The 16,571-nt window shown below is 37.7% G+C and overlaps 1 protein-coding gene across 2 annotated transcripts in view; it reads right to left on the bottom strand.

Annotated features, from left to right (window-relative positions):
• SPAG9 (sperm associated antigen 9) overlaps nucleotides 1-16,571 on the bottom strand; it is a 106,663-nt gene that overhangs the window by 39,883 nt on the left and 50,209 nt on the right. For both annotated transcript variants that reach the window (XM_081318300.1, XM_081318301.1), the window contains exons 9-15: nucleotides 12,809-12,866; nucleotides 11,352-11,504; nucleotides 11,218-11,269; nucleotides 10,437-10,567; nucleotides 7,940-7,996; nucleotides 5,722-5,895; nucleotides 2,567-2,696 (exon numbers count right to left, since the gene is read on the bottom strand). In XM_081318300.1, the coding sequence (XP_081174426.1) occupies nucleotides 2,567-2,696; nucleotides 5,722-5,895; nucleotides 7,940-7,996; nucleotides 10,437-10,567; nucleotides 11,218-11,269; nucleotides 11,352-11,504; nucleotides 12,809-12,866 (755 nt within the window). The remainder of the gene's footprint in view (nucleotides 1-2,566; nucleotides 2,697-5,721; nucleotides 5,896-7,939; nucleotides 7,997-10,436; nucleotides 10,568-11,217; nucleotides 11,270-11,351; nucleotides 11,505-12,808; nucleotides 12,867-16,571) is intronic.

Below are 16,571 nucleotides of genomic sequence, written 5' to 3'. Positions count from 1 at the left end.
TTCACATTTCTATAATATCTATCACATGTTGACAGAGTTAGCATTCTTTCACATGGCAGTACTCAAGTGCTATTACTCAATGCAGGAGTTGGGAGAAAAAGATGATACCTTTATTAAAAGTACTAATTGCACTTGGAATATCTAATCTGCCTGGCAATAAAGAAAAATGGGTGTTCTGACTAAACTGATAACCTAGAGCACAGGTCTGCAACCCACGGCTCCGGAGCCGCATGCGGCTCTTTCAGCCATCTCCTGCGGCTCCCAGTCCTCTGCCATGTGCAGTCCAAAAAAAAAAGTGGGACTAAAAAAGTTCAACCAATCAATTCAAATATGCAGGGTAGGTGCATATCTCGCCTTGGCTCCACTCTTCAGTCAAACCCTGTTCTGCGCATTCGTGCATGTACGTGCATGCGCACACATTTTTTGCAGCTCCCAGTTTTTCCTTTTGTGAGGGAACCGGTTCCGAGTGGCTCTTTCACTGTTTCAGGTTGCTGACCCCTGACCTAGAGGGAAGAAGGACAGAAGTCGGTGGGAAATATTTCCTCCAGTGCCAAGCAACTGGCAGCACACGATCCATAGGTCATATGCTCTCCGTTCCCTGGTCCCACAGAACGATCACTCCTTGGATAGAAGAAAGGGCCGCAAGGGAGGCAAGCTACAGAGCTACTTTGAAATAGATCAGCAGTCAGCGCCTCTATGGTACAGCTACCCATTCCACTTTGCTACAGAAATGCTACAGTTACTAAGTGGCAGCAGGGGAAGATTTCTACAGTTATCCAGAAGTAGCCCAGAAGACTGTTGGATATGAATCAAGAAGATCCCCATGGCCAAAATGTTGCAGAGAATAGTGACCTTCACATAAGACCTGCCAGATAATTACAGCCCAACAGATCACTGACTTCTGACGACTCCTTAGAATAACAGCATAGGACTAGGTTATCCTGTGTTACAGTAAAAAGAAATAATTCTTCCAGGTAGGTGGGCAGGCAGGCAGGCAGGACAAGATGAGTGCTGTCTTATGATGACATGTCTTCAATAGACAATTAATGGGGCATTTTCCCATGACAGTATGCACAAAAAACTAGCTTCTACTTGATTTGTCTCAGCATGGATTAGTTTGTCATTTCTTTGTAACAATTAAAATAGGTTCCATTTGCTTTCTCAGTTTGAAAAGATTAGGCTTTTTGTTAAACTGTTTTTGGTTTGTAGACTTAGTAACATTTTAAACCAAAGAGCACAAAGATTTAAAATAGTGAGATCTTAACTATGCTAAGTAGCAGCAAATTGAAGCAGAGTGAGAAAAAAATAAATTGAAGAAACAGAAATCTGTCTATAAGAAGACAAAAAAAAACAAATATACAATTTGTAGCCAAGTTTAGTATTAAGGTCTAGATTAATGACAGAGGATAACAACTCTATTGCATGTCTCTTAATGTCACACATTTTCTTTATTTTACATTAACGCATACTTGGCATCCTATGGATAGATATTTACAATCACACCCAATTGTTGATGGATTTGACACAATACAAAAAATATTAAACTCTTAGGCATATGAAAGTTAACTGATACTTTTATTTTAAAATAAAAAGACTGAGGGGTAGATATGTTTCTATCCAGAGTGGTACAGATCTATTATTTTAAAAAGTCTTTAACATCCCTAAGAATAGCCTAACAGACAGAGAGAATGAGAGAGAGGTCTGCGGTTCTCAAGATATATGAAATGCTCTTCTTACAGTTTAATAACCTTTTATGGATTTTGTTCTGAACAGCATTATGCATTATGCTTAAGTAGAAATGTTGCCTTTTCATACAAAGGCTCTAAAAGTCTAACTCTCTTATTAAAATATTTGGGGATTTCATGTAAGAAATGCACAAGATTACTACACCACTATCATACACTGTTATGCATTTTAGTAAAAAAAAAACCTTTTAGTTCTTAACTAACCATTTAGCAGTAGAGTATGCCCTGTGTGGTACACTGCAGCTTGCAAAAGAAGCCTTCCCAAGATTTTCTTTGCTGCAGGAGGCAAGATGCTCAAAAGCCCCTTTCAGCCCTAGTACACTGCCAGAAGTAGGAGGAAAGTGGTAAATGTTCCTAGCCAAACCTGACTCTTGCAACTTACTTTCTTCTTCATTTTCACCCATACTTAAAAACCACCATCACCCTTTCAAGCTGGCTGTTAATTTTTCATGGCTATCAATTTTATATGACCATTTATGGTATGGTTAGGTGTGCGTCATGTACGTTTCACTTTGAGAGCGGGCAACTAAATTTCATTTCTGATGTGTGCCGTTGTGCCCACAGTAAAAAAAAAAAATCAATAAAGGTTATCTTATCTTGTTTGTTTCAATTCATAGCTTTATTTTCACTTAATGGGTGTGTCTGCATCATGACACAACATGCAGCCCTCATACTACATTTTCCCATCTTTGATTTGTAAGTAGAAAGGCTTTCAGGATCACATTGCCATGGAACAATAATACCCAAACAATAAAGAACAGGTAATACACAAAGTTGGGTTTACCTCTCCTTTGCCAGGTGGTTAATATCTAACACAATACCTGTTTATATTTCTGAGGAAGACTCCAGCCAAAAGCCTGCACTCGGCCATCTTCTTTCTGAACATGAGCTTTCACTTGGCGATACTGTTCTCTTTTTTGCTCTCTGCGTGAGGCCATACTGGCCTCAGACCTAGACCACAGAAACACTTTTTTTAAAAAAAAAACACAAATCATTCTATTTCCTTCCATATTGTTAAAAATATTTCAGATATCCAGATTAAGTGAATGCAAAAAAACATGTGTTCTTTAAAGTTACTATATTTACCCAAAAAAGTACTCTTGAATTTAAGATGATCCTCCCCTAAAACAGATTATAAGAAAGAAAATAATAATAACTGTCTCCATTACTGTATTATCAATTAATCTAAATTATCCCCATTTTACAATAAACCACTTGAGAATTTTTTTTTATTTGTGTAAGTACTGTATAATAATAGTTAAATAATACCATACAGAAAGAAATTGTATTTTCTTATTATATAGAAGAATCACAGAGCAGCAGAAGTTGCTTTAGTAAAAATTACTTTCACTGAACGTTAAACCAACTTTTGCTAATCTATACAACATATTACTGTTGCATTTTCAGTAAAAGTTCCATTTCTGAAGCAGGAACAGCATTTTTCCAAGCTTTTAAAGCTACAAAATTAATTTGCGTGGTTGCAGGCTGAATTTTTTTTATGTGAATAAAGTACCCTCAATTGATCTGCATGAAACTTACAGAAAGCTTCATGCTCCCAATTTATTTTATAAAGTTGCATTTTAATATGAAGATCTTTCTAGATAGCTAAAATGCTATGAAATACATGCAAAAAGGTTTTTTCTCACATGGTACGTTAACTATTATGGGTAATGTTATAACGTGGAAAACTGGTATTCCCATCCTCTTCTGTTTTGTCTCATATTTATGGGCTTCAAAGTGTTTTGACATCCACAGTATGACTGGAAGCCGATGATAGCCAGCATGTCCCTTAACCACATCTAAGAATTTAAACTTGAGCTGATGAGAACTTGTCAACACCAATTTAGATTTCTGTTCCTTAAAGAACAGTTGTATCATGCCTATTCCCCAAGATTACATTTCCAAAAGTTTCTTATCAATTGTTACATGCTATATGACAGAAAGGAAAAACTCTAAATAGTTATTAACTGTATTAAATTAATTTTAACTAGTATTACATTTAATTTGAGTCCCAGATTAAAATTTGGTCCTGGTGCCATTGGTTTCTTGGCTATGTAACCTAGCCTACATTTTTTAGAGCAGCTTGCATCACATCATTTGAATAGCACACCAGGCCTGAAAAAAATACCTATCACTGACCTAAAGCTTCAATTATTGAAGCCACATTTCAACACCATATAAAAGCTTTAATTAGTACAGAATCAGATAGGTTTCCAGAAACATATTTTCCCAATATTCTTCAGCACGTCCATGAGCTCCCTACTCTTTTTTTCAAGGTATTGTGCATGATCTGCCCTGACCGACTTACCCCCAGAATACATTGATGGTCACTTAAAAGAGCCTTGGTGGAGCAGTGGGCTAATGCCTCCTTAAGTAACACCAGCTGCCTGCAATTAGTGCAGGTTCGCATCCCACCAGGCTCAAGGTTGACTCAGCCTTCCATCCTTCCAAGGTAGGTAAAATGAGGACCCAGATTGTTGGGGGCAATTAAGCTGACTTTGTAATAATGCCGCTTGGGGGTGTGTGTGTGTGAAAGCCCTAACAAGCAGGCATATACATAGAATGAAGGCTACTGCTAAGCTTGTAAGCCGCCCTGAGTCTTCGGAGAAGGGCGGGATATAAATGTAATAAAAATAAAATAAATAAATAAATAAATAAATAAATAAAAACTTTCTGTGTGCCCCAATGGAATCATCACTGAGATTCCATTAGGTAAGAAAGTTGGGAGGGAAAAAGCAACTTAACAAGTACATTTCAAGTTTGCAGAGAACTACTGAGCAGCTTTTGAAAATTAAAGAAAGGCTTAACTTGTTTCTACAAATGTTTCCACAAAGGAATGTGATGGAGGAGGAGGAGCCATGTCCCTCTCCACCATAAATTACACCTACAAGTATCTGCCAGATTCATGCAAACACAAATAACATTGTTCTTACAAAGGCTGAGTTATTTATGCCTGTATTGCACTTTCCCATTTACTGTATAAAAGGTAACATTTTGGGTCCTTGTGATCTCTTCATAAAACTGCTGTCTGTGCAAAAGATATGCAAACTAGACGCTACAAATAGAAGGAGTGTTCAAAAGAAAAAAAGAAAGAAAAAACAATTAAAATAATTTGGGGGGATTTTTTTGGTACGTTATGCTAGATTCAAGTATGACTGACAACAAAGGTTATACTTCAGCGATGCTGAACGAATGTAAATTATATAACTTTAGACATATACTGTAATTGCTGACCACATTCTTTGGGCTTATGCAGTACTCAGAACAACATTCAGAACACCTATCAATAGATGTATTGGTGGCAAGTGGAGCATATATATATAATCACACACAATTAAAAAAAACAAATAAAAGGCCTTATATAAATGCGACTTTACAATGGAATTCCTAGAAATTATCAAACTAGTTTTTCCATCATAAGCAATTCTATTGTTTTACATGGCTACAAAGAAGATGCTTTCTGTCAACTGAAACATAAAGAAAAGTCTCTTTCCGTTGCACGAGCAGACTAGTCTGGGAAAAATTGTTTTTTAAGGTACCTCATCTTGGGTTCTTTCATGTTTTGAAACGCCACCATTGCCACTGTTTTGAATTATGGTTGCAAACTTGTAAGAAATATAGCCTTTGGGGAGTTAAAGGACTATAGTTCTTTAAGAGAAGACCCACCAGCCTTTTCAGTGTTATATTCTGGACCAGGTGCAGTTTCAAGATGTAGCTTGAATTGCAATAATCCAGTCTAGAGGTAATAAGACATATATCACCACATCTAGGTTTGACCTCAGGTAGACACACAACTAGTGCAGCGAGATCAAGCTGGGCAGAACCATTGATACCATCTCTGCATTCAGTACAGATATGAGTCCAGGCATTCCCAGACTGCAAAGCCAAATCTTCAGAAATATATTGACCATGGTCATTTATATAGTTGGTAAGTTCTGCCTACGTATATTTTTACTCTGTAAAGAAAACAACTTACTCTTCACTGAGGAAATCAAAAGCTTTTGATTTGTCACTTGGTAGCTGAGATAAGGTGCTGCTTCTTTTCTTGACTGAAGGAGTAATGTGTGAGGTTGGTGCGTTGTACTTAACATTAACTGGCGGTTCTGGTTTCTTGGTAGTGTTGCCCGATGAACTGAATAATCTGCTAAAACTGGAAGGGGGAAAAAGCAAAAGCACTTGAATACGTAAGTACATATAGCCCCTTGATCATCAGAGTTTTACATGTACATGCACACTGAACACAGTGCCTCACACAAAGCAGGGCAGAAAAGAAGAGCCATTCACTGCTCAATATAGCCACACCACTAAAAGATAGCTATAAAGCTCACTGGAATTAACCCATATGCTTTCAAGTCAAAATGGTTCAAGGATAGCTAAAGGCTAGTGCAGAATGCGGCCGCGCGAGTTGTGATGGGGGTCTCCCGATACTCCCATGTAACACCTCTACTCCGTGAGCTGCATTGGCTTCCAGTTGCTCTCCGGGTGAGATTCAAAGTGCTGGTGATGACCTATAAAGCCCTAAATGGCTTGGGTCTGGGATATTTGAGGGAACACCTGCTGCCGGCATCAACTTCCCTTCGTCCAGTGCGCTCGCAGAGGGAGGGTCTTCTCAGGGTGCCGGCGGTAAAAGATTGCCGGCGGGTAACACCCAGGGAGAGGGCCTTTTCTGTGGGTGCGCCTGCCCTCTGGAACCAGCTGCCCGTGGAGCTCAGGACTACCCCTGACCTACGTTCATTCCGCCGGGACCTGAAGACTTGGCTCTTTGAGCTCTCTGACCCAGGCTGAGAATTTTAACTGGGGTTTTATTTTCAGGGATAATTTAATCTTTTAATTCTCTTTTAACTTTGTATTTTATATTGATGTGATTTTAAAATGCCCTGTAAACCGCCCTGAGTCCTTCGGGAAAGGGCGGTATATAAATCTAATAAAATCTAAATCTAAAACCTAAATGTCTAAAACTATGGTTCTAAGAGAAGGAGTGTTTCTCTCTAAGTTGATGCCACATATCAAATATTACAAAACTCTGGTCCTTGATGATTACGGTAGTATTCAGATTATGACCATTTGTTCAGTGACCATTTGAAGATCTGACAGCACTGAAAAAAATGACTTATAACGGGTCCTTGAACTTATAATTACTGCAAGGTCCCTGTAGTCATGTGATCAAAATTTGGTTGCTTGACAACTGCCCCACATTTATCACAGTTGCCACAGTCCTGTAGTCATGTTCTCCTGCCCCGAGCAGATTGCTTCAGCTTCAACCCTTCCCATTTATCTCCCCCTACCCTGAATCTCTGCCCTTTGGCTGCTGTGCACGCCTTCCCAGTCACCAGGCTTCTAGTGGGCTTGCCCCAACTTCAGCAGTCTCAGGCAGGAGTACCGTAAAGGGGTTTTTTATGTATATATTTATATGTATAAAGCACATTTCTAGCAATAAAACTACTAGCATGGATATGATTTAGAAACTGGAGAAACAAGCTACATATCATCGACCACTTTCTAGTATGATAGTCCTGGTTGATCACTAAGATAACAAGAGGAGAAGACAGCTCCATATCCCAATGGTGGCAGAGTGTTGACTTGCAGTTCTTCACAGAAGAGCTTCCTCTGAGTGGCAAATGCACTTCAGAATACACACAACCTATAAAATTCATGACCTGTCCACTGTTACATCTTTTAGGTTCCGACTGAAGATTGCTCCCTTCACCCATTTCCTCTTGTTTCTTTCCCCTACTTTTAAATAAATATTATTTTCATCTCTTTTTTTAATAACCCAAAATATGTCCAACTAAACTAAAATCTGTGGGCATATATCCAAACCTACTGGATTATCATGTTCATAAATTAGTCTTGGTAGTAGGGATTTACAATCTCTGTATATCAGTCCAATACCACAGCAGAAGGTAAGAACAGACAACATGAGCAAACATGATTTGATGAACTGAAATCAGTAAGCATACAAACAATATGGTTTTAAACTGCCACAATTAGAGAAAGACAATTATGTTTCTCTGCTAAGTGCATAATAAATATTTCAGGATGCATCTTACAATATAATTCAGCTTTAACATCTTACCTGTCTGGCATACTAGACAATAAAAGAAAATAATGGGTAGTCATTACTAATTAAAAGTCCCTAAAAGAGCAATATTATTATTTTTAATAAATACAAGTATTTGTATTTCAATACTTACAACTGCCAAAGACTCGATCTCTTCTTCTCTTGCATAGCTGGATTTTCTCTTGATGCCCTAAAGAAAAAAACAAAAAGCCCAGATTATAACATCTCTAACTTCTGAGCATTTCATACAGTTGGGGACATGTTGGCATTTTATAAGTAAATCCACATTAATGATTTTCCAAATTCTGAAACAGAATTTGAGGTTTACACTAAAAAAAAAAACACAGCTGTACATGAGGATATGACATTACTTAAGAAATCAGCTTTTGTGTACTGTTGTATCCCCTCTTAAATTCAATTGTATCTCCTATGAAAATAAAAGTAATTGCAACCATCCAATAACTAATTCACAATAATAACAAGCAATCACCTGTACAAGTTGAAAGTATAGTTACTACATGAGAGCAAAATGAATTTGTGTTGCTCCAGTACATAACTGAAGATTTTTCTCATGCAAAGTAATTCAATCTAATCCTAAAAATGAATTGTTTTCTTTTCTGTAAAAACTAAATGTAAAACAACCAATAAACTATCAGGCAACTAGATGGTAACAAAATTGGAATGGTGAATGTAGTTTATGTTAAATAGAAGTTTTTTTAAAAAAATAGTTCAGACTAATTGGACAAAGCCAATTGGGTGTAGGGGTTAAGGCATCCGGCTACAAACTTGGAGGTCACAAGTTTTAGTCCTGCCTTAGGCACAGAGTTGGCTCAGTGACCTTGGGCCCGTCACTCCCTCTCAACCTTAAGAAGCAGGCAAGGGCAAACCACTTCTAAAATCTTATCAAGAAAACTGCAAGGACTTTTACAGGCAGTCACCAAGAATCAACACTGACTCGAAGGCGCGCGCACACACACACACACACACACACACACACACACACACACAAAACTGGGTGCCACTTTTTAAAAAAATACATGCTCAGAAAGGAGCTGAGAAAAGCCAAATAGAAAATGGTGGATGGCCTTATATATTCAGTAAGTGGGACAGATGTTTAACCCATATATTTATCATAGAAAAATGGAAATGGAAGGACATTTAGGTCACCAAATCCATTCCTTGCTCAGTGCAGGAGCTTAAATTAAGACCTCATAGACAGATATCTGCATAGCCTTCACTCGAGCACATTCAATGAAGAGGAACCACATACACAGGCATGGCCAGCAATAAATGATCTGTACCAGGGGTCTTCAAACTTGGCCCTTTTATGACTTGTGGACTTCAACTCCCAGAATTCCTCAGCCAGCATGGGCCAAGTTTGAAGACCCCTGATCTATACTCTGAAAATTATAATGCATATTCAGCACTATGTAACAAGGCCAAAGTCAGTCAAACGTACAACAGGAGCTGGAGAGGTTTAGATTCTACTATTTAACTGCCTCCGTGTCAAGTTAACTTTACACCAAAAGCACAGCTGTAATCAGTAATCTATTACTAGAGTGATCATGTCATCTGTCTTGCTATAGTTAGAATACCGACTGGGCTAGTTTTAAATCTGAAACAATTTCATTCAGAAATAGCAACCTGGCATTAGGCCAATTTTGTGTGAATGGCATGCTGCTTCCTAGTGATATCCCTCCCAAGATCCGTTAACAGCCGGTATGAAACTAACCCTCTCCCACAGCAGAAACTGAATCAAACTTCTAAGTACCAAGTACCACATCCACTTCAGCTTTCCAGTTAGTTAATTCCATTTTTATTTTCCCTTGTTTTTCCACTCTGCTTTTCTTCTTCATGCTTTGACTTTTTCTGCTTTTCTGCAACAACTTTCTTAGTTCTTCCTTTTTTCCTTCTTCCATCTTAACAGAATACATAAAATAATAAAACCCATTTCTTTCCCTCTGTACTACACCTATGCTGTTTTTCATAGCTCATTTCTGAAGCGAAAGCCAGTGTAGTGTAACGCTTAAGATACTAGGCTGAAAACCTGGAGTCCATGAGTTTTGCACATGGAGACTTTCTTAAGTAAGGTTATCCAACTGAGTAACGTTGGGTCAGTCACTCTGTCTCTCAGCTCTAGGAAGGCAGTTGTGGCAAACTACTTCTGAAATCTTATGAAGGAAACTGCAGGGACCTATCCAGGCAGTCACCAGGAATCAACAGTGACTTAAAGGGTATGCGCGCATACTGATGTGCACACACAAAGACACACATTTCTGAAGGTCTTTAGAACAGACCTTAAAACTAGACAAAGCAAATGTTGAGAGATACCTGTAAAACCTGGATCATTTTTTAAAGAAATTAATCTTGTCCGCCTACAAAAATGAATCTTGAACTAGTTTGTATCTATAAAAACACCACAAAAACATATGTTGTGACAATTCTGTTAACCTTTAACAGTGCTAAAAAAATTTAGATTCCTTTTGTGAAATTTTTATTTAAAAAACAACAACTACAGTACATAAACAATTGCTTTTAAAATAAAGAATGAAGCACTTTCTCATGCCTAGTAAACAAAATGTGTATGACTTGTTTAATCTGTCCACCATGTTACCATAAATTGCACTTGCCTTATCATCTCAGTCCATCGCACCGCTTCCTGAAGCTCCATTAGCCTTTCTTTGTACTGATTTCGTTCCATGAGAACCCGGGCCATCTCCACACGTGTGAATCGCTTTCTCTGAGCAGTAGGAATATCACTCTGCAGAGTTGAAAAGATAGCAAGCACGCTTAATCAAGTGGACTGGGAAGCACAAAGGCCTATTGTATATATATTTTTTACAGTACAAAGAGTTCTTGACTTACAACAACTGAGCCCCAAATTTCTGTTGCTAAGCAAGATAGTTGTTAAGTGAGTTTTGCCCCATTTTACAACCTTTCTTGCCACCGTTGTTAAGTGAATCTGACTTCCCCATTGCTTGTCACAAGGGTTGCAAAAAGTGATCGTATGACCTGGTACGCTGTATCCATCATAAATACATGCCAAGAGTTGTAAGTATGAAAAACAGTCATAAGTCTCTTTTTCAGTGCTGTTGTAACTTCAAATGGTCACTAAACCATTTGTAGATCAAGGACTACTTTACAGGTAACTGAATATTGACAACAATGAGGGGAAAAGGCCTCGTGACCAATTTTGGCCTAAATGAAGGAAAATATGTTAATTGAATATCTTTCAGAATCTCTGTTTTACCCCCCCAAACAGACTACGTTACAGGATTGGCATACACAAGGAACCTGTAAGCTCACATTTCTCTACAATAATGCCACAGAAAACTAGGAGGATCGATCCAACCATAGCACTATAAGAATAAGAGAAAACATAGATCCAATATTATTAGTATGAATACATACATCATCCTCTTCCTTTGCCTTTTGCCTTGCTTCTTCAGCTTCTGCACGGGCTCTAAACAAGAGGAATTAATCAAATTAGTCCAAGAGTTTTTCTAGGAAACTCACTGTAACACATTCAAGAACTTTATGCTCACTTTCTAAGCTCTTCCTCCAACTCTTTATTCTTCTCTTCAAGCTTTTGTTTGGCTAGTTTTATAGCTTCCAATTCTCCTTTCAGCACATCCTTTTCACATGTCAGTTCATCAACTTTTGCTATTAAGTCATTCTTCACCACATTCAAGGCATTTCTAGAATACAGATGTTTGCAATTAAATCATTTCTAACAATATTCAGTGACAGAAATAATGTCACTCATAGATCGATTTTCATCACAGCAACATATACAATAACTACATAAAATACATACAATGAATACAATATACAATATGGAAAAATAAAAATTGGATTTTACTTTTTTATGATCTATTTGTCAACGCTGCTAACATCGAATGTTATTGCTTGACAAGAGATAAAGAAGTAGCCATTTCATATGTTAAACTTGTGTATTGCTTTAAGAGACTAAGTTTAAGGTTGGAAGGGGGGAAGAGGAGGATTGTACCTTCAAGGCCATCTGAAACAAAAGAAGATATGACCTTGTCGAGGGAAACTGATTCTTTAAATTAATTGGAGAATATGATTAATGACAAAATTAGAAAGGTGGAGAATTGTGTTTTAATATATTGTGCAAGGAGCGGAGATTTCAGATTCCAGCTTCCTTCGAGCAACTATTTGCCAATGTATTAGGCTGAATAAAGGACTTTTAAGGTAAACAGTGCCTCAGAGTCACTTGAAAAGCCCATACGTCAGAAACATGACACTATTATTTTGCTAAGTGAAGCCAATATACTTCATAAAGGTCTTTTCAACAGAGATCTGGTACAATCCAATATTCTGAGGTGCAAACCTCATTTCCAGTTTTTTGTCACCAACTATAATCATGAATATCATGCACAAATTGAATATTTGCAAAAAAAAAAAAAACTTCAGATGTGATAGGAAGTCACCTCTTCTTGTTTGTACATAGGATATGATAATCAGAGTACTCTTAAAACTGGATGCTCAATTCTTAGTGCCTAACTAATTACATTTTTAAGTCAGTAACCCAGCAGCAATAAATATCATTATGTATTACAGAAAATATGATATGAATTTCAATAAATGAAAATCCCTTTTGGCTGTCCTGAAACTGCCAGTAAACAGAATGAAGCCACCTCCAGTGTTCATATTTCGAAGTCTTTTATAATTCTACAGCTCTATTAATAAAATATTTGTAGAACTGTAGAATTATAAAAGACTTGGAAATCTATTCTATATTTATATACAAATACTTGTATTTATAGGATATTTTATTCATTCTACAACAAAGAAACACTACATCAATTACCATGTATCTTTCACAAAGTTCCATGCACATATACATGTGCTGTTACACACCAAGACTTAGGGGAAATGATTATATGCTTTATCAGACAGCAACTTGTGGGCATGCAACATCGTTGTTTAATTAAAGAAACAGGTTAGTGTATCTAAAAACGGAGGAATGATTACTCACTTGGTTTCGAGTAGTTGTGTATTTTCCAGAATAAGGTTTTCAACTTCACGTCCCATTCCTTTCAAAAACCGTAGAGAATAAACAAATATTAAAACACAGAAATGTGCTTTAACAACTACAAGTTTTAACAACTGCACTGATCAGCATATTCAGCAGGTGCTCTGGTGCTCACAATTCCACTGCACAAGTAAGAGATCTCATTAATTTCAGTGGAATTTTCCTACCATCTTATAGAAATGTGTACAGATTTGTATCCTCACTAAAATGAAAGAATTTCACAAGCAGAGAAGTTCTGTGATCAGAGCACTATGATCACAACTACTGATCAGAAAAGAGTTTTCAGATATAAAGTATTTTGCTCTTAGGTTGTAAATGAGCTCAGTATGAAATTCAGTTTTGAAACCCAAAGGAGCAAGGCAAAATACTTTCAGTCCAAGCACATAAAACAAAATAAATTCTATTTCATTTGGTAACAACAGTAAAACAACAGAAAAACTTAGAACACTTTATATTATGTAATCTCGTAGTCAAGTAGGGGACACCACAAGAAATGATGAATGTAAGAAACTCAAATAATGGAAAGCCCTTGCAAATGTTCCTCAAATGAGACGATGCCTTACCAAAGAAATCATGGTCTTTAAAGCCCATGCATCCCATGAAGAGCAAAAGGAAGAAGAAATATGTAATGAGAACAGTAAAAATGAAGTACAGAACAGAGAAAGCTGAGAATTTGAAATATGAGGGATTTCAGGGTAAAGCCAGCATTGAATGGCTGCAGCAAGATATGTAGAACAGCAAGACAAACAGTTAAAAGAGAGCCGTGTCTAGATAAAGGATCCATCCAATCCAATCTCCCTCTTCTTAGAGCAGCTACCAGAGATCTCTCCAAAGATCACAACAGGCCTGAAAGGGAGAATATCCCACCCCCAATAAGGTAGTATTCAGAAATACTGTTAAAATCGGCTCACATTTCACTATCAGAGCTGATAATAACAGTCATTGCTACCTTTAATGCAAATGAATTTAGAAGTGAATTATGGATTATCTATCCTGTTTTGTTTTTCCCTCAATAACCTCCTTTAGGATTTTTTAAATGACTGAAGTGGTACTCTGTTTAATGAGATGATTCCAAGTAATTCCTTGCAAAAAAGCAGCCCTTATCAAGTCATTACAAACCTCATCACCTAAACCATGCTTAATTTTTTAAACGCTGTACTGCATTCCAATTCTTCTAAAGTGAAAAATACTTAAACCTTTTTCTTGTAGAACATGCTCTTAATCATAAAAGATTCATTTTTACTTCTATGCTCCATTGTATCAAAACCACATATATTTTAATGGAATGCAAGATAGAGAAGACTATATATTACTACAAGAATTATCTTTTGAAAGGGTGCAGTATAATATGAACATGTCTGATGTTTGAGTTTTAATTGGGACTTTTTACACAAATCTAATAGGTTAATCATTTTGGGTTGTTAATTGACATCCACATGTATTCCCATCCATATTTAATATAGGTACTGTAGTTTCCGGCGTATAAGACTACTTTTTAACCCATGAAAATCTTCTCAAAAGTCAGGGGTCGTCTTATACGCCGGGTGCTGAAAATTTAGGGACAGGGCTGGCTGGAAAACCTGGAGCGGATCTCCCATTTAGTCTGCACAGGGAAAGCGGGACCAATTGGAGAAGAAGCTGCAGTCTGTGATTTTTTACAGGCTGGGGTCTGGGCGTCTTTCCTTCTAAAGTTGAAGAGCAGCTGTAGTATATCCCAACTTGAAAGGCAGGTGGGGAAGGCAGCAGCCAGAGCAGGGCTTAGCTCTAAGGACACATTTGACTCAGGAACTGGGCGGGCTGGCTGGAAAACCTGGAGCGGATCTCCCATTTGGTCTTTTTTTTTTAAAAAAAAAATCCCATTTATATCCTGCCCTTCTCCGAAGACTCAGGGTGGCTTACAATTTAAAGCACAAATCAATGTGCTTAGCAATAGCCTTCATTCTGTGTATATGCCTGTTTATTAGGGCTTTCACCCCCCCCCAGCAGCATTATTACAAAGTCAGCTTATTGCCCCCAATAATCTGGGTCCTCATTTTACCTACCTTGGAAGGATGGAAAGCTGAGTCAACCTTGAGCCTGGTGGGATGCGAACCTGCACTAATTGCAGGCAGCTGGTGTTGTTACTTAAGGCTCTGCGCAGGGAAAGCTTTAGAGTGAATTAGGAAAAGTGAAAAAGTGAATTAGGAAAATAGGGAACGGTTGCTGGAATTGGGTATGTGTAGTTTAATGAAGAGAAGGGTGAGGGGTGACATGATAGCAGTGTTCCAATATCTCAGGGGCTGCCACAAAGAAGAGGGAGTCAAGCTATTCTCCAAAGCACCTGAAAGCAGGACAAGAAGCAACGGATGGAAACTAGTCAAGGAGAGAAGCAACCTAGAACTAAGGAGAAACTTCCTGACAGTTAGAACAATTAACCAGTGGAAAAACCTGCCTCCAGAAGTGGTGAATGCTCCAACACTGGAAGTTTTTAAGAAGAGACTGGACAGCCATTTGCCTGAAATGGTATAGGGTTTCCTGCCTGAGCAGGGGGTTGGACTAGATGACCTCCAACGTCCCTTCCAACTACTACTACTACTACTACTACTACTACTACTACTACTTATTATTATTATTATTATTATTATTATTATTATTATTATTATTATTATTATTATTATTATTATTATTATTATTATTATATTATTATTATTATTATAGTTTAATCCACTTGCACTGTTTTATGTTTACATGTTTGATGACAAACAGCCTTATGTTTATAAGTGACAGTTTTTCTACTAAGCACCTGCATGTCATAAGCATTTGAATTAAAATTACCATATTAAAATCAAATCTGATGTTTTTTAATTTTTATTTGGTGTGCGTTGGAAGAGGGGTAGTCTTATACGGCGAGTATAGCCCAAACCCTATAATTTAACAAGAAATGTAGGGGGTCATCTTATACGCCCAGTCGTCTTATACGCCGGAAAATACGGTAAAATAAAATAAGCTATTAATAATATATCTTACAAGATCCAGCAAAAGACTAATAGGAATATCAATGATTTTATTCTAGCTTTTGAAAAGCTGACTTCATAAAATGCAGGTAACTGTAGGAAAATGCATAGTACTACTACTTCCCATCGCCCAGTACGCTCACACAGAGAAGGCCTCCTCAGGGTACCGTCGGCTAGACAATGTCGGCTGGCGACCCCCAGGGGGAGGGCCTTCTCTGTGGGAGCACCAGCCCTATGGAACCAGCTCCCCCCTGAGCTTCGGATGGCCCCAGATCTCCAGTCCTTTCGCCGCGGCCTCAAAACACTCCTTTGCCACCTGGCTGACCTGGACTGACAGGGATTTTAATTATGTTTTTAATTTTTAACTCTAATTTTTAATTTATTTTAATTTTAATTTTTATTTTACGGTAACTTCTGTATTTATTGTACGTTATTGTTGTTAGCCGCCCTGAGTCCTTCGGGAGATAGGGCGGCATATAAGTCCCAATAATAAATAAATAAATAATAAATTACTACATATATATGAAATGATGGAAAATGAGACTGATAAGTGCAGACAGTCCTAGCTTGACAACCAGTCTCTTAGCAACCATTCAAAGTCATGACAGACCCACTCCTCAAAAACTATTTATGACCCTGTTCCACAGTTTTGGCCGCTGTAGCAGCTCCACATTCACTCTCATGACTCTTATGATCCACCTCAGAGATGTTGC

Source organism: Vipera berus, assembly GCF_964194415.1.
Source record: "Vipera berus genome assembly, chromosome: 2".
Lineage (NCBI taxonomy): Eukaryota > Metazoa > Chordata > Lepidosauria > Squamata > Viperidae > Vipera > Vipera berus.
This window is presented reverse-complemented; position numbering and strand designations above follow the sequence as displayed.